This window comes from Phalangium opilio, unplaced genomic scaffold (assembly GCF_054372755.1).
Source record: "Phalangium opilio isolate 3A_F unplaced genomic scaffold, DU_Popi_V2 ptg000113l_1, whole genome shotgun sequence".
Lineage (NCBI taxonomy): Eukaryota > Metazoa > Arthropoda > Arachnida > Opiliones > Phalangiidae > Phalangium > Phalangium opilio.
The window spans coordinates 8592847-8618585 of NW_028324209.1; the positions used below are offsets into that span (position 1 = coordinate 8592847).

The 25739-nt window shown below is 36.3% G+C and overlaps 1 protein-coding gene and 2 long non-coding RNA genes across 3 annotated transcripts in view; all 3 read left to right on the top strand.

Moving 5' to 3' along the window:
- The window catches only part of LOC149623764 (uncharacterized), an 84709-nt gene that overhangs the window by 57191 nt on the left and 1779 nt on the right, over positions 1-25739 (top strand). Inside the window, exon 2 of the mRNA XM_089853016.1 lies at positions 17905-18087. Within this exon, the coding sequence (XP_089709142.1) occupies positions 17905-18087 (183 nt within the window). The remainder of the gene's footprint in view (positions 1-17904; positions 18088-25739) is intronic.
- On the top strand, positions 11697-14745 carry LOC149623765 (uncharacterized). The gene is made up of 4 exons (XR_016374874.1): positions 11697-11906; positions 11990-12081; positions 13402-13513; positions 14608-14745. It is a non-coding gene; the product is annotated as an uncharacterized LOC149623765 (long non-coding RNA).
- LOC149623766 (uncharacterized) lies at positions 22734-23761 on the top strand. Its single transcript, XR_016374875.1, has 3 exons — positions 22734-23533; positions 23624-23659; positions 23745-23761. It is a non-coding gene; the product is annotated as an uncharacterized LOC149623766 (long non-coding RNA).

The following is a 25739-nucleotide window of genomic DNA, read 5'->3' on the forward strand; positions in this document are numbered from 1 at the left end:
TTGGAAAAATTATAGGACATTGTCCACTGGAGTGCCCAAAAACTGCGTCGCGTCTTCATAGTCAAGCTGTCAAAACGTGTGGAAATATTTACTGGTCAACCGTCCAGTGACCCCCTTAGTTTTTAAAAAATTTATGGGACAATGTCCAGTGTCCTGTGCTTATTTCCGGCCCTGTTCACACTTAGGTTTACGCTTCTTCCTGTTCGTTAATCGCTCGTAGAGATTCTTCAAAAACGCCATCTATTTTTTAAATTAGAGACTGCACAATCACAGTTCATATATTCTTGGGTGCATTAAATATTTTGCATTTCGAATTAATTTTGAGCCTTGAAAATATCGCGTGTTGAAGCGCAACTTTCATATACGCTGTGCAATAAAATAATTTAATATAAATATAAGACTATTCGCTACATCGCGTTATTGGTTTAAATTAAAAGTTGCTTGGTCTAATTTCATACCCTGTGACTTCAAAACAAAGTTAAATGCCATACCATTTGTTTCAAATCAATAACTGTATACTATGCTTACCAATTTTCATTTCCGTGCTTGCGCATTACGATTATGAGGGGCTAAACTGCACAGATTACTCGTAATTAAGGGCTAGTAGCACACGAAACAGTATACATCGCAATGCGATTGGTAACCTTATAATCAAGGGATGTCGGGCTTGGTCTGTTTTTTCGTTTTTAATTAAAAGAACGTATAAAGTAATGAATATATCAATTGGAACCATGTTTTTATCTTCAATATTAAAGAAATTACAAGCAATTAAGTTGCCTTACGCGTTAGGCTTCTCCGAGAAGCACTGGGGACTAACCCCATTGATGAATCCGTCATCTAATAGGGGTAGTCTCCAGTGCTTCGCGAGGAAGCCTAACGCCTAGTATAAGTTACGGAAACTTAATTGCTTGTATTTTCTTTAAATTGTAGATAAAAACATGGTTCCAATTGATACATTCATTACTTTATATAAGCTTTTTCGATTAAAAATAAAATTCTAACCCGAACTAGGTCTGTCCCTTTAAGATAAGGTCTCTTGATAAAATTCCAGTTCATTTAGTCTAATTATAAGATTATAATTGCACCTTTTAAAAAAATTAAAAGGTTTATTAACTTTATTTCTTGCAATTGAAACCCCTTAAAACAAAGGGTCAGATTTGAATATTACTACCCCTTAAACACTGCAGGTATACTGGTCTCTAATTATCCAGTCCAAGAAAGGTAAACAACTTTAGCTTCATATTGAAGTAGAAAAATAAATAACAAAACAATTAAAAGGTCTGAGAAATAAGTTAATTAAGTCTGATTTTAAAGCGGAAAGAAAACCAACTTTTCTTTAAACTTAGACCGGCTGATCAATCTTTGAAAATTTCTAATACGTCACCTTAAAGGGTTAAAAATAAATACGGAAGTTGATTTCCATGTTTAATGATGAAATCGTAAAGCGCGTACACCAAGAGTTTTTCGTAATCGTAATCGCAACTCGTATCGTGATTTATACATAATAGAAAGTTTAAGAAATAGACCGAAAATGTGCGTATAACGTTGCAAGGTGTAAGATCTTTGCAGCTATATATCTTAAACTCTCTAACGCGAAAGAAACACCGTGAAAAAAAAATACTTATAGATTTTGAAGTCGACAACTTTATATAAAGGCGCTATAGCGATAAAAGCAAATTTTGTTTCATAATCACGCAAGGTTAATTATGTGAAATTGGATCCTGTCGGGCGGAAACGCGGGGCTCCATATACATGAGAAACTTTTTGTCAATTCTCGTATGATTTTACAAGTTGCCAATCTCCATAATAGTTTTAATCTTACTTAAATAGTAAGCGCTATATAAATTGTACTTATTAATAAAAATGAATCAATTATTTAGAAATTTTCCCAGCCATAGCGAAAAGGCACGCGATTATAAGCAAAATTAAACAAGTACTAAAGTTGCCGTTAAACATAACCGCTTCTTATTTGCGGGAAATTTTCATGGAAATGTTTTAAAATAGAGGGAAATTTCTCCATGAAGAGGAACTTAATAAAATACTCGAATTATCTGTCGTCGATAATACATTTCTTTTTTATTTATTAACAAATAGAAATCTGAAGATTTATTAAATAATTTTCGCTTAGAGAAAGGTCATTTGTTAAATTAATTGAATTTACATTGAATTTGATATTAATAACGTCATAGAAACTATTTTAATCGCGGCCATCTTGGAAAATGGCGGTCGGATAACTTACTAAAACGTCCTGATGCCAATGAAGAAAATATTTTATTAGCTTTATTTTCACAGTACACAAATTAAACTCCAATATTAATAAATATAATTGATATTTACCTTTTCTTTTTAAAATATTGGGGAATTGGTAATTAAACAAAAATAGATTCAAGGTAAAAGGCGTTCTTGTTGAAAGGGTGCGTGTATTTCTTCTTGCCAAACAGGGATATAATCTTACAAGGGTAATATAACCCTTCCAGGGTTTGAAAATTAAAAAACTAATAGTTAATTACCCAGAACTTTATAAGTCTGTCTAGCATTTTTATCAGTAAGAATGATTTAAGAGCGAGATAATTTTGCACCTTGAATCTTTCTGCATTCCACTTTTTGCACTAAACGGTCCGCCAAAATTAATTAATTATACCGAGGCTTGTTTTGTTGTTATTAACTATAGTGCAAGCCGTACAAATTTCGCTATATAACCAGTTTGTTATATTAAATTTAAATATAATTAAAAGACGACGCATGCACTTTCTCTTGAAGTTCCCAAAGCGTTCCGCGCGTTAATTATATACGATTAAATGTTTTTAAAACGGGGTTTCAAAATTGTTACTTTTTCTTGTTTCAACTGTAATCTCAAGAGTAGAGAGAAATCGGTTAATGACTTTGATATTAGACAATAAATAGCGCGTAGAGACGCTACACTCACGGCTAACCCTTTCCCTGCGTTAGTGTTATCATAGTGCAAAAATTAAGTGTCAAAATTTCAATGTAAAAAGGACCATATCACGTGTAAAAATTACCGTTAACGTTATATCGTTTACAACAATTGTTAATACAACTGTAATTTTAATCGCTCAAATTGGACATCTGAAGCTTTTTGGGTCAAAGAATGTGAACAAACAATTATAACGCTTGATTTCGTTACGTGATTTTCATTATTCATTCAACGTTGACAAATTTATACTCAAGAACCCATATAGAACCTTTCGAAAATAAGTCAAGAGAAAAGAAGTAAGATGGAGTGGTTTTGTGATGGGCGACCTGCAAAAATTAAAGTCTCCCACTCTGCCAGTATACCTTGCGCTCGTTTGTACCCTTTGGTAGGCGATTGTTAAATGCTGCCACGTAGCGCCATTTTATTTGTATGAGAACTGGCTTAGCCACAGGGAGGCATCCTCGACGTTTACGTACCGTCGGACCCAACCGAAACGCTAAGCATGCTGGGATGACTTCATTACCATAGATGGGGGTACAGACTGCAAAGTTATAGGTACTACTCCATCCCTCTCTTCTTCAAGAAATATGTGCGCGGTTTCGGTCTGAGTTTTCGGTCTTTGGGCTGTTTTGTAGCGGTATATCTGTGTGATTTTTGAGCCTGAAACATTTTTCAACACTGTCATCCTCCGTCACTATTTTGCAATAGAACCTGGTATAGCGAGACGTCCTTTTGAAACGTATTTGTCTGTTAGCTTATTGCGTGTTGCCAAAATGTAGTCTGGAAGAAAAACACGAAACTTACTAAAACGCGACGCGACTTTAGCGATGCAAATTCCGTACCTGTGCCAACTTCTTCCGTCGGCGCTTGCTTCTCTCGTTACCTTCTGTCTCTTAATAAGGGATTCGCCAAGTGATGTATGGGAGAAACCATCGCTAATTCGCTACTGCGTGTCAATGCAGTCAGCTATCTTTAACATATTCCACCATCAATCAAACTGAATCCAACCATAGAACCTTAGACTTTGACTCTATAGAAAACACCGCTTTTCCAAGGGAGTTTTGTTCATTCTAAGATTGAATTTTGATACCGTGAAGACCGAGATTGTTCGAGGTCTGATAGAATGACAAATTGCGTTTAAAGTTGGAAAGTATTTTTAATATTTAAATAATTTTTTTTCTTTTCATCATGGGTGGTAACGCTTGAGAACACAAAGTGCACTTTGCGAAATCTTCCTATTTATTTTGTTTTAATTTGACTAACGTTTTGTTAGAAGTGACGCAATCATATATAACTTTGTCACAATTCAGAAAACGGCTAGGCGGTTCAATTTCCAAGTTTAACGGAAAATATTTTCTTATTTTATTTTCGATGGTTTAAATTATGGTTCTGAATTGATAAAAACAACGTTAAATTAATCAAATGAACCTTTAATAATTGTCATTATTCCCCTGATTATATTCTATAGAATTTTCGAGCTGTAATCATTAGAGTTTAAGATATTTGGTTAAAAACGTGTACGGAAAACACGGCGCTCTAGCCTAGTATAATATCAAAGTTTTTGGCGCGAGAAAAATGACCCGCGTTTTTTTCAATTTTCATTATAAATTAAGCTTAACTGTACACGGTTCTCCGTTCAGTTACTGAAGTTTCTCAAATAACTGTCAGAAAATATTAAAATTAGCTGATATTAAATTATGTGTAATTATCTCTTTAAATCATTTAAGAAATCAACCAAACTTAATTTGAAGTTTTTCTGGCGCCATCAAAATCAAAACTTTGAAAGATCTTACATTTCTTATCCAATCAATTTCTTTAAAACTTTCCTTGTTTAGTCCTTTACGCCTGGAATGCGTGGCGCCATCTACCACAAATAGGCCAATTTTAAATATTAAATAGAGGAAGAAATCACTGAATTTCGGAATTCTAAAAATCCCTAAAATGTTTAAAGTTTTAATTCGAAATAAACCTGATCCAAAATTTAACAATAACTATTCCAAATTAACGGTTCAAAATTAATTCACGCCTATAACAATATTCTTGTTAGTTCCTATTAATAATTTCCAACGAAAGAAGTATTACATCACAATCGTTTTAATCACGTTTTACAGGCGGTGATTTATAATTTTTTTTTGGCACATACATAAAAATCTATCCAATGAAGTTAAGCTAAATTATGAAATTTTTCCTTGTTTAATATAATTGCCCGAAACCCTGTATATAAATGTTTTTTTATTTTCTTATTTTAAGTTAAGCAACTTTGCTAACAATTTGTTGTAATTGTAATAAATCAACTCAGGGCCGTCAACTTTATAAAAATATATATATATAAATTTTTTACAATGGAACTAAACTAAATAAGGTAGAGGGGGTTGTATAACAATTCTTATAGTTATTTTGGCTGGCGTCGAGTTCCTTTATGATCTCTCAGAGGAGGAAAGAGAGAGAATTACTTCTCTTTTATTATTTTTGTTTTCAACTATATCGTTCTAGCGTTCACTTTGAAGCGAGTAATAATAAATTTCTTAAAAGTTTATATTCCATTGTTGATAATAATAGGTTGCCCCCCCTCTTCATCGCCTCCCCCTCCCCGGGAATGTTAAAACTTGAGAAAATAGTGTGGAGAAGTTCTCGGCTTCCATTTATCGCGAGCCCATTAGCTCTCAGCCTCCATGCATTTTATAAAATCAGAAAGGACAGACAGAGCAAGCGTTTTAAAGTGAGGCTGAATTAATATTAAATCTGTTTCTTTTGTAGAAATTAATTTAAATCGGGTCTGTTCTAGCTTCTAGTAATTCACGCGAACTATAATCGCTGAAGTTTGTTCGCTCAGACGTTAACTTGCGTTCATGTATTTTTTATACCACTTGAGTTTTTGTAATTTTAGTGTTAAGTGACTTGAAATCACTTAAAATTAGATTTTTTTTAATTTGAAGTGACGTGAAATCATTTGAATTTTTTTTACTAGATTTATATTGTTTATTCTAATGGAAGTGACGTGAAACCACTTGAATATTTGTAATTTTAATGTGAAGTGATTGTGATTTATCGATCGAGTGACGTGAAACAGCTTTAAATTTTGTATTTTCGTGATGGAATAACGTGAAATTCCTTCCAATTCTTTTAATTTCACGATAAATTGACGTGAAATCACTTCATTTTCTTGTAATTTTGTCACATGAAGCTTCGTCATAAGCTTATTAAGTTACGTCCCCATAATTGAGAATAGCCTGTTAAAACGCAAAACCAAAATTGGTAAAGTATATTGGAAAACATTTTTAAAAATTAGAAATTGATTTAAAGTATTATAAGTAATAATTTTTCACCGTCCCTTTCTAGTAGGCGGGTGAGAGAAACGTCGGAAGGGGGAGGTAGGTTAAGGGGGGGATAAAGTTTTGGAAATTTAGGGTGTTTCGGATATGTAGTCGCGATTGCCTAGCTGGCCTTTCATTTCCAAAAGCCTCCTCCTTTGCAAAATCCTCCTCCTAGCTCTCTCAAATTCTAATCCCCCCTTTTGCTTCTATTCTCCAACGTTGTTAACTCTAGTAGTTGGCATTCGGAACCCCTCTTTCATTATTATGGATTCGGAACTGCGGCAGCATTCGCTACGCCGTCTTATATTTACGACCTATTGTGAAAAGCCGAGTTCGGCCCGGGACCAGTTATAATGTTTACGCTGTATAATATTATATAATACATATGTATAACTAAAGTAATTCGCGAAATCTGGCTCGTACATTTTAGCTATTCCCGAAACTTAACTTCCACCCCCCTCCTACCTCCCTTTTAACTTCAGTTTCGGAAATTGGGAACCTAGGATATAAACTAGACCCGGGGACAGATTAGGGGGGCTGGAAATATTCTTTCCCCCGGACGTAGAAGCTCTATCTCTAAGCCTTTACGAGTGTAGCGGATCGTTGGAACTAGGTGCACGGAGCATGTCCGACCCGGGGCCGGGAACTCCGAAAGGTGTACCCCCTTTTTCCCAGGCTCGACCAATCGTGGCCGGCTCATTTTACTCGTGGTCCAAGGAACTTGTCCGAAAATATCCAGCTAGCTTTAATAGGTTCCCACCCCCTTTTTAAGATGATTGTTCCGGACTTTGGAAATATACACCCGGTATTTACTTTTTATTTCTTTCAAACATCCGCGTCTCTAAGCGGGCAGACTGGCAATTTGCCTCGATTGCCGCTGCCTCTATATTGACTCGGCTTCTAAATTTTCTAAAAGCCGAGCTGAATAATATCTCTTTTTCTTTTATTTAATGGCAAGAAGTTCTTTTAACTCTTTCGTAATAAATTGTACCCTTACGGAAGTGGAAAAGTTTCTGTCCCATTAACGAACTAAAGTCGTTAACGCCAATTATACGATAACAATAATATCAACTTCGTACGTGGCTGTATAGTTAGCTAGCTGACTGACGTGTTGTAAAATTTATATCAATATATAAAAAAAGTTATATATACACGAGTCTTTAAAAAAAAGGGGGGGGGGGTTTGAATAAGCTATATAATACTATACAGGTCAGCCTACGAATTAAGATATAGGGTTTCATTGGCTATTAAATTATATTGGGGAAGCTACTCGCGTTTGTCAATAAGTAATTTATTAGATAAATTCAAATAACTTATAGATAGTTTTCACACATGGAGGATTCATACCATTTACACCAGGAAGCCGGGCTATCTGGAGGACAAAAGCAGACGGGTTTTTGTCCTCCAGATAGCCCAGACTCCTGGCGTAAATGGTATAAATCCTCCATGTGTGAAAACTATCATTGCAATTCATAGTTTACAGGCATGGAGGCTTGATACCATTAACACTAGGAGACCAGACGAGCGTAAAATCGTCTGCTATTTTACGCATTAAGTCGCCCAGTCTCCTTGTGTTAATGGTAGGAATCCTTCATGCCTGTAAACTATGCATACACGGATTAATCTACACTCCAACAGCGTTTAGTTTTCTCGTTTAAAACATCGTCAAAGCGCTCCCTTTGAAAACTTCCCTGGCAGACACGTCTTGCAAGTTTTAAAACATCGGTGCTAGAAAAATATGTAAACGCTATAGCGCCGCGGAGAGGGCAACAAAAAATGTATAAAGAACATAGTCTATGATATATATTGTAAATATTATAGCTAGCAGTTGTTAAAGTTAAGGGGTTATATGGTAGCCCTTGGAAGAGCTGCTGGAAGCTGCTGGGTTGTAAATTTCCATTTTAATAGCGCGTGCTAAGAGAGAAAACTCCGTCTGATTCGGGTGTCTAGACTCGCTAACGCCCATCCCCCAAAACCCCTTTTAGTTCTTGGTGCAGGGTGGGCCAGTCTCCAGCGCCAAAGTCACTCGGCAAAGTTACGTATAAACCATAAAACTTTACGGTCTTCCTGTTTATAAACTCCAATGTGGAATAATGGCGTTGTCTCGTTCACCCAAATTGAACGCGGCTTTATACAGTACTTACGTGGAAGCTATACAATGCGTATATTTACTTGTTTAAATCATTACTATATAGTCACTTTGAAATGAAGGACCTTATTGGAAGTTAACTTACTTAGTACGTTCGGAGAGATTTGAGATTATGCTAAGTTTAATCATTTTCGGTTTAATTGAACGCCAATAGAGCTATCTCAGAAACCTTAGCATGACGTCACCCATGCTATTTGCCCATAGAATAAAAGCGGTACCAAATATGGCCGCCAACTGCCAAAGCTAAGGCCGTGACGTTTTACCTAGGCACTGACGTCACAACTGAGATAGCTCAATTGTTTACTCTGCCAGCATCCATCTGTTAAAGAAAGCGTTCTCGAAAATAAATTTTGTGCATAGCTGCATTGAAAAACGTATTTCACTGATTTTGGTTGGTGAATAACCGATGAAGTTAACCGCGTGTTCTTGTTGCGTTTCTGGCAGCCATTTTAAAAGATGGCGGCGTATTCACATTGAAAATCAAACATGTGCCCGTATTATCCATTAATATAATGTCAGCGAATGGAACCTTTATTTCAACCGCTGAAATAGTGAAATCAAAAATATTTACAAAATTACTGCAGATTGAAACATATCTTTAAAGAGTGGCTTAGTCCATTTCTGCCTACGCATTGATTAAAGTCAGTCGGGACTTTGACTTTTGTAGCTATTTGGAAAATGCACCCTGAAACACCTTCCAAAAATTAACGTGTACCGATCTTGATATGATTGACCTTCTAAATGCCTGAAATCTACACCAAAGGTTTCATATTAAATTTCTACCTATCAGAGAAAAATTTCAAGAACCTCTTTTGGGTGCACGCTCGCTCGCAGCTGGCTCAGATGCTGACGAATATAACGTGAAAATATACACTGAGAGAAAAAATCGTAGTTTTAACAAATATTATTCATGTTAAATTTACGTAAACACTTGTCATGACGATTTCACTGCAAATCATCGTGTTTTATGCAGACCCACCTTTAGTTATTTCCACGTGACTAACAGTATTTAATGAATAACGTTTAAGACCTATACTTTTAACACTAAGGCTTGTCGTTTCCGCAAAATAACCCTAGTATGTTCTACATGAGGATTGATTTTAAGAAAACACATGCTAAGATGTGTCAATTTTACTTGTTATCGGTATTTTTACATGAAGTCTGTATTTAAGACTTTACTGAAAATACCTGTTTTTTAAAGGAATACTTCCCGTTTTTACAACCGGACCAACATAAATTCGTTGAAAACGATTCATACATGTACTTTTAACAGTAAGGCTTGTCGTTTCCGCAAAATAACCCTAGTATGTTCTACATGAGGATAGATTTTAAGAAAACACATGCTAAGATGTGTTAATTTTACTTGTTATCGGTATTTTTACATGAAGTCTGTATTTAAGACTTTACTGAAAATACCTGTTTTTTAAAGGAATACTTCCCGTTTTTACAACCGGACCAACATAAATTCGTGGAAAACGATTCATATATGTACATTTAACAGTAAGGCTTGTCGTTTCCGCAAAATAACCCTAGTATGTTCTACATGAGGATTGATTTTAAGAAAACACATGCTAAGATGTGTTAATTTTACTTGTTATCGGTATTTTTACATGAAGTCTGTATTTAAGACTTTACTGAAAATACCTGTTTTTTAAAGGAATACTTCACGTTTTTACAACCGGACCAACATAAATTCGTTGAAAACGATTCATGCTTGTACTTTTAACACTAAGGCTTGCCGTTTCCGCAAAAAAGAATTAATCCTGCTTAATTAATTGAGATATAATATATATATATATAAGATGCCCCTTATATATTCATTTTAAGAGATATTTCAATGATTTGTGGAAAGTCTTTTCGACCGGCACACAAATAGTAGCGTGAAATAAACCTTTTAAAGGGAGGGTGAAGTGGGAAATAAGTTATTTTTATCGATTATTCTACTAGTAATAAGACCTATCTGCATAGTGAAACATCCAGGAAATACCTCTGAATGATTTTAAAAATAAAAATGGATTCAGATTTCATCAATAATTTTAAATAAGCCCCTCCGATCAATCGCGTAACGCTCTGCCTTTCAGTGAACAAAAGTTACGTGGCACGCTCTATTTCGAGCATTATTTAGCACGAGATATGATAAATGTTGCGTGTAATGTAATAACCGTAGCACGCGACATTGAGCGCGTGACCTGGAAGTTTTGTTCGCTATATGCAGGATAGGCTCGAGGATAGGTCTTATAATTAGTAGAATCGATTAAAAATCACTTCATTTTCCTCTTCAGCCTCCCTTTAAGGCCAGTGAAAGTCCCTGCTAACATGGTTTACGATAACATCCCTCCTTCCAAGAATCTAAACAAAAGCTCTTGCTAGTTAGTCCTTCGCTTCTCAGGTGTGGGTTTTTTAGGGGAATATCTTCAAAACCACCATAGAAGCGAAATCACGGAAGATCTCCAACGCAACTATAGAAGCGCTATTTCATCGTTACAAACCCCCCACTAGGGTTGAGCAAGGAGTGAAGCCTAAGAGATCAGGAGGTTGTGGTGAAACGTATGAAATAGAGAATTTGTAAAAAATAACAAAATAAAAAAGTAGCATCGGAACAAGTTGAACAACAAACAAAGTAAACAAAAAATAATAAATCTCGAAAACGGGAACATTCACTTAACCGTGATTTGACAATTTTAACTTTCTGTTCGTCTTACTTTTTCAAGAAATACCTATGACAAGTTAAAATTTATTTTCCTTTGACTGTCTCGCCAACACCGAAACAATAAATTTCCCTTTTATATGTTTTTTTATACAAATTAAATAGTTTGCTTATTTTTACTTTTGGGCGAAATTTGACGGAATAAATTTTGCTCTTATCCGGCAACAACTTCGAATAGTTATGACTTTTGTTGTTGTTGTATAACGGGTATTAAAAATTATTAAGGGTTTTACTTTTGGTATGATTGAAAGGGATTTGGGGTTATGTGTATTATTTAAAAGCTTGAGTTTTTTCGGTTTTCCATATGTCGGAACTTGGATCCTTCTAGTTTTGTATTTCTAAATAGTGGTAAAATATTGATTGTCTTTAATTTTTTAATGTGGGAAAAAACAATATCCGAACCTTCAGCCATCTGAAAAAAACACCTTATCGATTGTTTTTAAGGCTTGGCCAATACAAGTCTTTTTTTATATATATATATAATTTCAGTATAAGTTTTGACCTCCTACTAAGCTATACCTCTAACGCATTGGTAAATTCCTCTTTTTGGAGAGTTAAGTGGGGGGGGGGGGGGCGTTTGGTGTAGAAAGCTGGTTGTGGAATCACGTGGGAATGCTTTTCTGTATAAGCAAAGAAAAGCTGCCCAGTGCACAATCAAAGGCAATTTTGCAGAAGGGTAAAGAGGAACTAGCCTAGTTTAGCAGTGTTCCGCGATCGGTCGTCACCCGCCGCAGTCCTTGAGATCTTGACTTACTTCTGGAAAAAGGAACCTGGTTGGAAACGTCTATAATTATTCAAAAGGTACCTGCATCCGAAAAATAATTATATCCAGAAATGTGATTTTAATATAAATATACCGGTATATAATTTATTAAATATTCCAGTGTGCTCATATGGTATATTCTTCACGGTGGAATTTTTCCTTCAAGTCAACTTTATTTTCACCTAACTTCAATTCGCTTCAACGGATAGAAAGGTATGTCAGAACTTTAATTACAGCTCTTAAGTTAAATCAAAAATGTTCATAACCGCCGACAAAAGGAAATATTGTAGAAAAATTATTATGTTAATCTCGTTGTGTTTGGGGAAAATCGGAAACTTTGAAAAGTGGGATGTAGTATCAAATCTAGATTAAAGGGGTGAATTTCCCCTACATATTTATAAAAGTTATCGAGTAAGTTAATTTCCCTTTGTGTTCGGCGGACTATTTTAAGGTGGGTTTAAGCGAGGGGACGGACCTAAAAAGTGTACCAGTCCACAGGATTTGTAATGAATATTATTATCCAATAATTCCCCTACATAATTGTAAAAGTTATCGAGTAAGTTAATGGGGCCAATAGGGTGAAGTACGTATCTCGTAGGATTTCGCGAGGCGTCGAGTTAAGGCTTTTTTTGCGCCATTTCATGATTGCGTTTTTGGCGGGAAATCGCGGATTTTATTCTAATATGGTTTAAAGACCGACGACCGACTTCCAGCAAAAAAGGGGCATCGAGAGTTGGAGACTAACAATGGGGCAACCTTGACGATTTTCTAGGAAAAGTTGGAAGGGTTCTTGCCGAGGGGTCGGACATATGGCATTTTTGTGTTCGGAATTTTGAAAGCAATATAATGTAGGAGGGATTTTCATTTGTCAATTCTGTATTCTATAGGACGTATCTAAAGATTTTGGAATTTCGATGAAAATGTATGGGATTTTGGCTAGTGCCCGACCCCTCGGTTCTCGCTAACCGTTTCCCCTGCGGGAGTCGAAAATTTACGAATGGAAAGTTTTCCACACTCGGAGGGGAATTACGGGCTGGTCACACTTTCTATAAATTCTGTTTAGAGAGAGGTGCTTGGCCTCTCGAACCAACCCGCTATTCAGCTTCGATAGGGATTATAATAGTGGAAAAGTACCCTTTTTTAGATTTTAGAAAGATAAACAGATTTTTTTTACGTTAGTTTTTGGGTTTTTTTAGGTTTTAATTTTTTAAATTTTAGGTGTGAATTTTTAGTTTTGGAATATTAAATTTTTGGGGTTACATTAAATTATGTATAAGTTATTTTACATGTGGTAGCCTATGTAAGAAAATTTCCCTCGGAAAGTTGCCTCTCTCTGATTGGATGAATTCAAATATTGGGCCGTCAAGTGCTTTTTTACGAGAAAGGGTTGACTTGCACTAGCTAAAGCTAGAGATACGTACTTTCCCCTATTTTCTTCTGAAATCACTTTATTTTCCTTTTCACCCTCCCTTTAACGGAATTGGCAAATGAGATCATGCCATTGTGATAAATCAATGAATATTTAATTTTCAGGTATTTGGCAAAAATAAGTACAAATAGTACAACGATTAAGACTGCAATTAATTCAAAACTCACTGGGTTAATGAACAAAGTATCTCACATCGATTGGACTGAATAACAATCTGTAAGTTAAATTTTCAATCCTAAATTTTTAAATAAATTTTTAAAAGTTTCAAAAATGTTTTACCAAAATGGCCTCAGTGTAGACTGATGCTGCGCTCGCGTGAGTTTTTCTTAAGAGAGCATAAACTGCCCAAAGAAATTTTTTTATCGATTTATTTTAAGTCATATTTCAATTAACGGAAGACTTAGTTTTAACAAAGTAAATCGATTCAAAAATGGTTTCCTGGGAACTTCACGCTCCCTTTAGACGTAGTGCCATGCGGGTTGTTGAAGCGTGTGATTGCAAACTTACGCTACTGACGATTTTAGGCTGTAGTAAATCATTTATTAATTTCTTTATGAATTATCTAAAATTAGTCTCAAAAACCTCTGGTTGATATCTTAAACGATTTTTAAATAATTATGTTTTAAGACGTGAAAACAAATCAGGAAAATGGAATCATTTAAATTAATACGAAGCTAAGGATCCCCACTTTCTTACAATGGCCTTCCAATAATAGACCAAGAAAAAAAATCCGCCTGTAAGTTGTTTTTCCCTCAGTGGTAATGGATTTTGGTATTAAAATCAGTTCGGTTCGGTTCATATTATCCTCGATTCTACCTGAAATCCTTGAACTACGAAGTTTTCATTTTATAATATTTAGTTGTCGTCTGCTTAGAGTCCTCGTTGTTATCAGCAACGCAGTTAAGGCTTAGCACCTTTTATATTGTTATTTAAGTTGTTAATTACCAGTTTCAAATAAGAGGCTAAGCCTCGGCCACACCGGCCTACAGCTCTACGAGACTCGCGAGTATATTACAAAACTACGAGAAGAGTCGTGACCCTTCTGCTTTAACCAGAAAAATACTTAAAACCTTATTTCCCTGCCTGGTCGGAAAACGTTTTTGACGGCCAACTTGTCATAGCGTTATTAGTATAAAATGCTCGACTAAGTTGCCCACATATTCTAACCAATCATGAAGGTCCACACTTTTGAGCCTCTCGAGACGGTGTGTATTGCGGTAAAAACAACAAATAGGCGAATATTTTTCTTGGTCTATTAGAAAATAGTACCTTTCCCTCCATAATAAACTTTTTATTGTTTGTCTTTTCAGAATTCCTTGGGCTCTTCTAAATAAACCAAATGTAGACTTTTCAAAATAAAATGTCATGTTTCTTTGAATTACAGTTTCATTATTGTAAACTGAAATTGTTCATTAAACCCAACAGGCTTTGTTTAATTTATCTGTTAACTCGAATAGTTCAACTTTATATCTTTGGAATTTACAGCTTTGTGTGGAAATACCATGTTAGTTCATAACATTTAGAAAATTGAGTTAAGAAATTTACAGGGAATATATTTAAAATTCTAGTCAACTCTCTTAATGCATTTTTACCTGGACATAAGTATTTTTGTAGTATTTACAGAAGCTGTACTTATTTTATGCAGTTTAACACCTGACAATTTAATCTACTTTCTCAAGGGAGGTTTTACTGGAATATTTCACAGAGTTTACGTTTTTGTACTGCTAAATAAAACAAGGGTTTTAATGCACTATAAAGGGACACCTTTTTGAAATTGCGTTTTGGTTCCTGTATAATCTACCAATATCCCTCATGATATTGTTACACGAGCGTATGCTATAGAATATACAAGTGTAGCACTTTCAAAAATTGCAGTTTTGTTCCTGTAAAATCCACCAATATCCCTCATGATATTGTTATACGAGCCTATGCTATAGAATATACTGATTTACGCCTATTAAAAAATGCAGTTTGGTTCCTGTAAAATCTACCAATATCCCTCATGATATTGTTACGTTTTTCATCCTGTAAAATCTACCAATATCCCTCATGATATTGTTACGTTTTTCATCCTGTAAAATATATCATTAGCCCTCATGATATTGTTACGTTTTTCACCCTGTAAAATATATCATTAACTCTCATGATATTGTTACGTTTTTCATCCTGTAAAATCTACCGATATCCCTCATGATATTGTTACGTTTTTCATCCTGTAAAATCTACCGATATCCCTCATGATATTGTTACGTTTTTCATCCTGTAAAATATATCATTAGCCCTCATGATATTGTTACATGAGCTAATGCTGTAGAATATACTCATTTTCAATGTTAATCTGAGAGGCACCGACCCGGTAAATATTACATGAAAATGGTATAATTAACATGCAAAATTTCTTGGCTATTTACATGTATGTCTTGTATTTTTAACTGGTTTTAAACGTGTGTTTTCAAATGGTAAGATAGTTAAAACCACCAGTCTACAAATGCAGTTTTGGCAAACGTAAAACCTGTTTTTATAACATGTTGCTACCTATATTTTAGAATTACGGAATATCCCGTTAATTTGACAAGAAATTCATGGAAACACCAGTTTCCATGAACTTCCTGTATTTTAAACTGGTTATTTTTCTCTCAGTGTAGCGATATATATGAAGCTGACACAAGCATCGTTGTGTTCAATTTGACTAATCCGACTGACTATATACATAAACTTGAGGCGCAATTATTTTGGAGAACGAGCCAGCTCACAGCGGGAAGAAAACGTCTAGAGATAAAAGATTCTAGGATGTTCAGGGCTCGCCGATGTATACGAGGAGCATCGGGCTGCTCATTGAGATAGCGGAGAACCCCCTAGTTAATTTACAATCTAATCGGGCAGCCCGGACAGATTTGCATTTCCGCTTATGGAGGGATCTACGAGACGTGCAGTTTTATAACTTTTGCAAAGACTTTTCAGTTCTATATGTTTCCCCGGACTTGCAGTTGCCCGCGCGAGTGAGACGTTTAAGATTCAGTTCGGGAGGAAGGGGAGGGGGGGGGTGATGAGGAGGTGAGTGGGAATTAGAAGCCTCCAACCCTTTTCCAATTAAGCCTGAAATATGACTTATATATAGTCTTTCGAGGCGCTTTGGACGCATGGATGTGACTCGTTCCCTCGAGCCAGCCTTGCAGATTTAAGGAATCGGACACTCGCCTCGTTGTAGTGGCGCCCAAGATATCTTTGTTCTGCGTTGATGCCGAAGAGAGCGGGTGTCTGCAGTGTACATTTGGCACACAAAGTTTTGTTTGCCCTTTTGTTCTATTGCGTTTGGTGCCCGATAGTTTTCTATGCCCTTCTTTCTACTTCATTTGGAGCCCCCTTCACTTTTGTATGCCCTTTGTGCTACTGCATTTTGGCGCCCATTAATTTTCTATATCCTTTGTTTTACTGCATTTTGGCCACCATTAATTTTCTGTATCCTTTGTTTTACTGCATTTTGGCGCCCAGTAATTTTTAATGCCCTTTGTTTTACTGCATTTTGGCGCCCAGTAATTTTTAATGCCCTTTGTTTTACTGCATTTTAGCGCTCAGTAATTTTTAATGTCCTTTGTTTTACTGCATTTGGCGCCATAGAGTTTAGTTTTCAGTTCCTTCTACTGCATTTGGCGCCATGAAGTTTTGTTTTCAGTTCCTTCTACTGCATTTGGCGCCATGGAGTTTTGTATTTAGTTCCTTCTACTGCATTTGACGCCAAGGAATTTTCTATGCTGTTCGTTCTACTGCATTTGGTGCCAAAAAATTGCTGTTCTATAAGTTTTGCGCCGTTTTTCCCTACCCTTCCAGATTTTTCTTAGACAAACTTGGGTGTTTTCGGTGTTATTCACATGCCCTACCCCTCTTAGTATATAACTGGACATATAGAAAGATGTCTGGGGCGCTTAAGCTGTATTTACAGTAAGACTCGCATCGTAAGGAGAGGGAAATTTTATGTATTAAACCTGGCCGGACCCTCGCGCATTTGTATAAGCCATATACGGACGATGTCTTTTAACTTGTTAGAAAAATCACAAACCGCCATATATCTCAACACTGAGAGTTTTAATAGCTTGCTTTTTCCCCGAATTATATTACTGTCTTATTTTTATTCCATTTAAATTATATTAGGCCTAAGTGCTTCTCGTGCCAGCAACAAGGTGAATTTATCCAAAATGGGGAACAAAATAAATATTTTAAAGATCTACCTATATCTATATACAAAGTCCTGCCCAGCCCAAACCTCTTTAGCTACAGAAGACTGAAATTTTGCAGGGGGCGTTGCATTTGGTACTAGGCACGCGCAGATTTTTCTGTTCCGCTGCCATCTTGAAAAATGGCGGCTAGAAATGTAAAAAACCTTACTGGTGGGCTCTATAGTAGATAATATATTTGAATTGAATCAGGTCGTGTATGAAAGAATTCGGACCCATGCTTATTTTAACTGGAAATAGCGAATTATACAAATAACAAATAAACAAGAAGTCTTTGTTTTCACCGGTTATCATTTACCATATTAACCACCACGTACATATTATGTTTTGAAAATATGTGATGAATTTTAATGTTTTTTATTTCTTTCTTTGCAGCGAGTTCTCATTCCCGGTTCTCTAACGTAGACGATGAGACGCAAGAAATTGCCATGAAACAATTAACCGAAAAAATATCAAATCTGAAATTATGTTCGAAAGAGCTTGTGTACACTTTGGTCATTTCGCTATTCAAGCACTGTAATTACGATAAAGAGACTGCGTTACAAAGATTAAAAAAAGGTAAGAGATTTTATCTATATCTATATAAATCAAAGTCCTGACTGACTGACTGACTGACAGACTGACTGACTGATAATCAACGCCCAGCCCAAACCGTTTGCCCTAGAAGGCTGAAAATTTGCAGGAACGTTACTCATAAGTAGTAGGCGCGTACTAAGAAAGATTTTTCCAATCCGACGCCATCTTAAAAAATGGTGACCAGAAATGTAAACAATCTTCTGCAACAGAGTCCGCGCGTTTCAAACGATTTAGCAAATATTTAGTACACTGATTTCCTTTGACCTATAGGCGGGTTGAATGGTCTTTCGGCTTCGATTTGTTGCCATCTTTTTAAATGGCGGCCAAAAACTTAAAACCCTTCTTTATGGAATAATGTCCGCGTGAAAAATAATAAAAAATGTCCCGACGGGCTGACGGGCTACGCCGCGTGCCCTCGCTCCTAGGGTGCTACAAAAATATCAGTCATCAGTAAAATCTACCCATTCTTTATATCATTTTGATGGAAGTTCTTATTACACGCGAGCGACGCCGCGGGTAACAGCTAGTATTAATATATTAGGTTTGAGCGCAGGAACGTTTAAAGGCCGTGTTCCAGCGAAAAGGGTTCATTGGCGAACTGAAAACCGAGCGTAGAGAGTCTAGAGACCATAACAATGGAGCGACAGGGCAGATTTTAGAATCTAGGGGTTCTACCTAAAAATGCAAAAAATAAAAAAAATTTAAAATGCTTTCTTTCGCTTATCTTCAGTTTGCTAGAACCCTCTTTGCTGGGCTTTCAGTTAGCTATTGAACTCTTCCAACTCTTGCTAGAAAATCAGCACTGTCGCCCCCATGTTTGTCTCGATGCTCAATTTTCAGTTCGCTAGAATCTTTTTCGTTGTAACTCGGCCTTTAAGTTAGCAATTTTATACCAAGAGCGAGGAAATGTTTGATAACTTCTTGCCCAAGGACATGAAATGTATTGTTACATGGTGTGTTAAAGGCATAGGTTTTCGTAGGCAATCTTTCTTGATCCAAACTTACAATGCATTGTTTTAAGTTCGAGGTGCAATTTTTAACTCCGCGAAGTCAGCAAACTTTATTGACGCAAACAAAGTATAGGTAACCATGGAATAAACGTGATAAACAAAATTGATATATGTTTTGAAGTATATATTGGAAGTGTGGTCTGACTTTCGGTGTAGTTGCTTGCGTGTGAAGCGAGCGACTGCGCGTAGGACCCACCCATTCTCTCAAATATTGTTGGGAGTTGTCCTTTCTGGTTGGCCCTCGTAAATCGTGGCTCCACATACGGCCTTATAAAGGGAACCATTGATCGTTAGATCTCTCTGGCATTCCCTCCTTGCCAGCTTTTCCTCGACGTTCCCAACGAACGTGGTATTATCTAACGCCCGTCCTCCCTAATCCCCATCCAAAATTATACCATCCGGACTTCTTCGTGCCCCGTTGCACCCTAAAGCCTGTTTCTTATTGCATCCTCTACATCTACTGCACTTTTTTAAGGGTTTCTTTTTGTATTATTTATGAGCAACTTCGTTAAAAAAGGTTTTTGGTTAGTTTATCAGTAATTAACACTATACAGGGTGTTTGTGAAAGGTCCATCAATAATGAAAGGGCGTATTTATTGGGCCATTTTGAGTCGAAAATGTTCTATGACATTTTTCCGTTCGGGCCACTGTTTTCAAGTTATGATTGGAGTAATTTACGGATGACCCCTTAAATTTAATTAAGAAATTGAAAGACAGCGCTAATTTAATGAAGGGGTCATCCCTAAAATATTCAAATCATAACTCGAAAACCATGGCTCGGACGGCAAAATGTCATAGAACATTTTCGACTCAAAATGGCCCAATAAATACGCCCTTTCATTATTGATGGACTTTTCACAAACACCCTGTATAATCTGTGACAAGATTTTTGTTAACGTTAGCATATAGGATCGGTGTTATACGTTGGGTGAATTTTAACTTGTAATAAAGGAAGATTAAGCTTGGGAAGTTTGATGGGACGTTATGATTAAAGTTGCCCAAAAATCTCCCGTCGTAGGCGACGATGTTCTAGTGCCCAATTTTTCACGCGTCACTGAGTGATCACTAGTCGTACTGAAGCAGACGACAATTCTGCATGCCTCGGGCGTCTGACGTGTTGGGCTCCGATCATGGGTAAAGAAACTTCCATACTGACCAAACTTCCCGCTCTAGATCTTCCTTGCTTGTACCAATCATACGGTTTGCTTTGTCAAGACTTCAGAAAACCTTTCGAGTATTTTTCATCAATAGGCATATGATTTAATATACTCTGTATGTTTCTCTAATTTAAGTTTAACGACACAATTATTTATTTTTTAAGTAATATATTAACTAGGAATGTTTAAAAATTAAAAAATTACTCCATAATGGGTTTATACCAAAACGTGTCCCCATAAATTGTCCGTGAAACCCAAATTATAGAAACTTGATACTAAACTATTCCGAACTAAGCGGTTTTGAATTTATTTCAAACTATTCGAAACTGTAACCATTACTTACAACGTGAATTAATTGAAATTCTCGTGTGAATATTGACGTGATATGAAAACCCTCATGCTTTCTGTATACATTTAAGCCTCGTTTACACTAATATGTATTGTAAAGGCAACTTAAGTTATATTAAGAAAAGGCTAGAACCCATTTAAGATCTTAGAACGTTAATGAGCTGTATTATATGCCATCCATATTGGTAAGAAAAAACCGCGCTTTCTCGGGACTAATATTAGTTCTTGGAAAGTTCATTAAAAACTTGTAAATGGATGCCAAAGAATTGAGTTGTATACCATATGACCATATTCATGTGCATATTGAATTAACCACGAATCTGATGTGGTATAGAGCTATATGTGTAGTTGACCGTTTCGTAACTTTGAAACCCTCCCACACTTGCCTTTCATCCCTTTTATGTAGTTTTTTTTCTAACAAGTTAAATTATAACGTCTGGGTCTGAGAGTAACGATTCTCTCTCACCCTAACTATATGAGATAAAAGTATTTTGTTCCAAAGTTTAACCCTTTCTTAACCATTGAGCTCATCCCCCTTAGGTGATGATTTAAATTGTGAGGAATTCGTTGTAGTGGTCATTTGATAACAATTTTAAATTTAATAATTTACCCCAAATATTTCCCTTAATGAAGCATTTTTTCGAGGAGAAGTGATGAAATAGGAAGTGACTTTTTCCCGCGTCTTATTTTAACTAAATATCTAAAACTTTCACATTGTAAGTAAGAAGGGGACTTTCAGAGAGGTACGCGCCATCTATGATCCATTTCTGCAACTATGAAATAGAGTACTGCTACCAGACAGACAAAATTATGGGTTTATTATTGACTAATAGGGACTTGGCAGTACTACGTCATGCAACGTCAGGCTACCTTCCACTAGTGCTAAAAAACATACCAGGAGGAGGGGCTTATATAGCTTTCATTCTGTTAAAAAAACATACCATAATGGCGCTGGGGGCGGAGTTAAGCCTGAATTGCCAAGTCCCTATTGCACCCCATGTTATTTGTCCATAAACTTTAATACAGTCAAAGCTGGGAAACTGCCATAACTCTATTATTCATAGTTTTCAGACTAGGAGTATTGATACCGTTTACACCAGGATTCCAGGCTACTTGGGGGCACAATTGTTTATGTACTTTGTCCACCAAGTAGCCCAAATGGTATCAATACTCCTAGTCTTTTAAAAACTATGAATAAGTTCAGCTTCTATATTGTGTCAGGGCCATTTTGTTTTATAATTTGCGATCTGTTCCCGTCAGTGTATAGTGAAAAAAGTTTCCAACTGTGTTTAAGAAGATTTAGGAACTGTATAGGTTAGATGCCCCTCTTAAAAAAAAGGGTTGAAATTCCAAAATGCCCGGAGAAGCAGTTTTTAAGACCCGAACGTCTGGGGTTTTCGGCTCATTTGCTAGAAGGGAATGACGCTACGTTCTTTAAACTCTTAACTTCCCCCCATAAAGACATCTGGGTGTCGTAAAAGTGCAAAGCCGGCCAAAAAGAGTTCACGCTGTTAGACTATATGCGCTTTAACATAAATTACGTATATACACTCAACGCCTACCTTAGTATAGAAACAATGTGAAAGAATAGACCATTTTAAACGATCAAAGTGTTCCATATTCAATGGGTCATCTTGCCCTTAAGTCTAAATTGAAACAGAAAAAGATATAGTCTTGAAGTTGTCCGTGTCGATGACTACTTAAAAAGCAAAATTTAATAGATAAAAACCAAAAGTATACTTCATTGAGCTTGCTCGCTTCGTGTTGTATAATACCCCCCCCCCCCATACCTTTACCATCAGAATAGTGTTCGATCTCCTCATGACCGTAGCACAGGGAACATGCGTGAATAGGCTAAATATAGTACCAAGAATTACCGTTTGGATCGCCACCGTAAAGTACTATAGAGTGCTGTCAGTTGTGACGTCAGATCCAAGGTTAAACGTCACGAGTCTGCCTTTAGCAATGGGCGGCCATGACAGTTACCGTTTTTTCTTTATGGGAAAACAGCATGGCTGACGTCACACCGGCGCTTCTGACAGCACTCTATTTTCTATAAAACCTTTGATCATAAAAAGAAGCTCTTCTGGGGGGTCTCATTTTACATGGCGTCTTCAGCCAAAGGCTGGGAAATGTGCTTTTATCTATAAACTTTCAATTAAAGACAATTAGCGGTTGTATCATATTGATGTTAGCATATCCATGCGTCGATCCAAAGCTTATTAATGAAATACTTCCCACATGGCTTAGTTTCATCAGTGATTCCCCGTGTCACCTGTATATAATTTAATGGTCCCACCCTTATAGAAGATGTCATAGATAGTTGACTATTTTCTGAAAGCCTTTGCTTTTACTTGTTTCAATATGTCCTATTTAGCTAACTTTGTATGGCAGAAATCTGATCATTGAGCTTGATTAAATGTAATTTCTGGATAATACTAAATACGAAACCGAAATACCACGAAAAGACTTAATTTATCCTTCGGTAGCTTACGTTATAGCTAGCTAGATCTGTTAGGCTTAGCCCCACGAGTCGCGGAAAAGTTCTGAGAAATATTGGTTGTTAGTGTCTGAGCCAAGAGTTTACCAAAGATTTAGTCACTGATTATTTCGTAAGTCAGGTCATGAACTCTTACGTAAGCGGACTGTGACCCGGAATGATACTTATGGATTATCTAATAAAGGGTAGATCTTGCTATAATTATATCAAATTTTAATATGTCCTTTTATTTTCAAATACCTTAATTATTTATTTCTGATTTTTACATAAGACACTTTCACCTGTTTTTTAGCAGATGACATATAGTGAATTGAGGCGAGTTTTCGCTTGTAAAAGCCATGTTTTATGGTTTTAATTCTATTTTTGAATGATTCCCCACAACTAAACTTGAGCAAGTTGAGAAATAGTCTCTCGTAAGTTTAATACATTAATTAAAAACAAACCGGTTTAAACCCTGTTTAAAACCGGAATGACTGGTTGTTGCCAACCCTCATGACTCTCAGGGACTATACCATATATCGTGGAACTTACTTTTTTAGGTCTGTAACATTCGTATGATAGTGTTGTAACTATTGCCATATCGTTCTATTCTTTGTTAATCATACTTCGTTATTCTTAACTCAGGAGCGATAAAGATGGAGGGAAAGGGGGTTTTAGGGTGGAATGAAATGTTTCTTGGAAACATTTCTCCTTGGGGCAAGGTTGAGTTCCCCCTCAACCCATTTATTGTCTAGACGTCTAAACTGCCATCTTCACGCTGTACTGGCTGTAAGTACCGCAGACTCTCGACGACTCGTTCCCTAAAACCAAGCGTCTGGGTCCTCCACCGAGAGCAATACTAAAAACTCCCTTATCTATCTAGCGAGGATGATGAAGATACACGTTTTCTTAGCAACGCGTAAAATGTTTATATTCAAGATGAGTTTATTTCTCCAAGCATCCATATTTGAAAGGTTAGTTTAAGCATAAGTTTATAAGATATGTTCCATAAGTATGACACTACCTATACTTCGTAATGCTAGAGACTTACAGCTCGAGCTAGTTCGAGAACGACAAGCGAGAATTGAAGTACTACACTCGATTAATTTTGCAGTCCATCTTCCTATTTAGTCTGTACATACTAAGCCTTTGACAGCGCCTCACCAGGCGTCGCTGGCTTTACCTCTAATCTATGACCTACGCGTCACTTCATGAAAAGCTCCAGTTTTTTAACCAGCGACAAACTTATGGAACATATCTTATGAATTTATGGTTTAAGGAATAGTTACACCCAAAAATCTAGGCCTTACATGATTCAAGAAGCTTTTTTATCTTGAACCTTGAGTAATTTGAGTTAGGGTTGATTCCGAGCGGGATGCCTTTCTTCCTCACTTGCATTTGCCTTTGTTAGAAAACATTGAAGGTTGTCTTATTTCGTATTATGCCACCTTAAAATTTAATTTTCGAACAGGGACCGGAGCCCCACTTGGTAATTTTTTAACGAAATAAGACGAAACCCAAAGCCGTAAGTAATGAGAAATATGTATATATCTTTTAGCGCGTGCGTGCGCTAGCATCTTAAGACTCCGTTCCTAGTTTCTGTTTAGCTTAATCTCTCGCCCTCAAACACGGACGGGGCCATAGAGAGAGAGAGGCTTTAAAAGTTTTGAGTTTGGCTCTGTAAGTGGAGACAGTGAAATACAATCGTGTACTGAGTTTAAAACTCCACGTGAAAATGCTTAAGCAGTAAAAGCCGTCTGGAAACTCGGACCGTAAATCACGAACAGCTTTTAAATATATTGATTCTCTTCTTGCATAGAAATGAGCCTCTAAAAGGAAAGGGGGGTGGGGGGGGGTGGAAATACCGTCTGGATGGCCTCGACATCGTAGGAAGAATTAACTAGGGAAGTTTATTTCACAGGGGCTTGTGAATTAGGCTTACTATCAGTCTCACGCTGATACTTTTCTGGCTGACATTTTAAAAGATGGCAGTGCTGTTTAACACTACAAAACCGTAAAGCCTGTTAAAATGATATAGATAACAGCTTTACCTTTTGATGACCTCCTTAACAAACCACTTAAGCCTTTATCTATAATCAAGTTTTGCTACGCAGTTCTTTAAAATATTACTAATATACACTATCCCGTCCCAATCTCTGTGAAATCAACGAAGGATCAAAAATTAAAATTTAATCGCTTTTTAGATATATGAAATTGATAGGTCAAATCTAAAATTGAAACAATAACAGTTTTAGTTGTCATAATAGAAAAACAAATCTATTTTTTCTATGTTAAAATGTAATCTATACACTTTCCAATAATGAGTTCTGATATGATGTCCCAAATACTCTTTCGAGAAAGTAAAATTCAATCTTAATTAGAAGGGTAATGTTTCATTTAAAGTGGAATAAGAAATATATTTCCTAATCGTATCAAATTTAGTTGGCATTAATTAAATAATAATAATGCACGCGGTAATCGTACTAATTTGCCTGTAATTAAGGTCTGGACATGAGAACTGCTTCTGTTTCTTACCCCAAGATGGAGATTATGTGGGAGGACAGAAAGACACGACAGCTTGGGCAAGAATTAAAAGAGAAGCCGAGTTCTCAAAACGTGTCTGCGTCGTAAACTCAATAT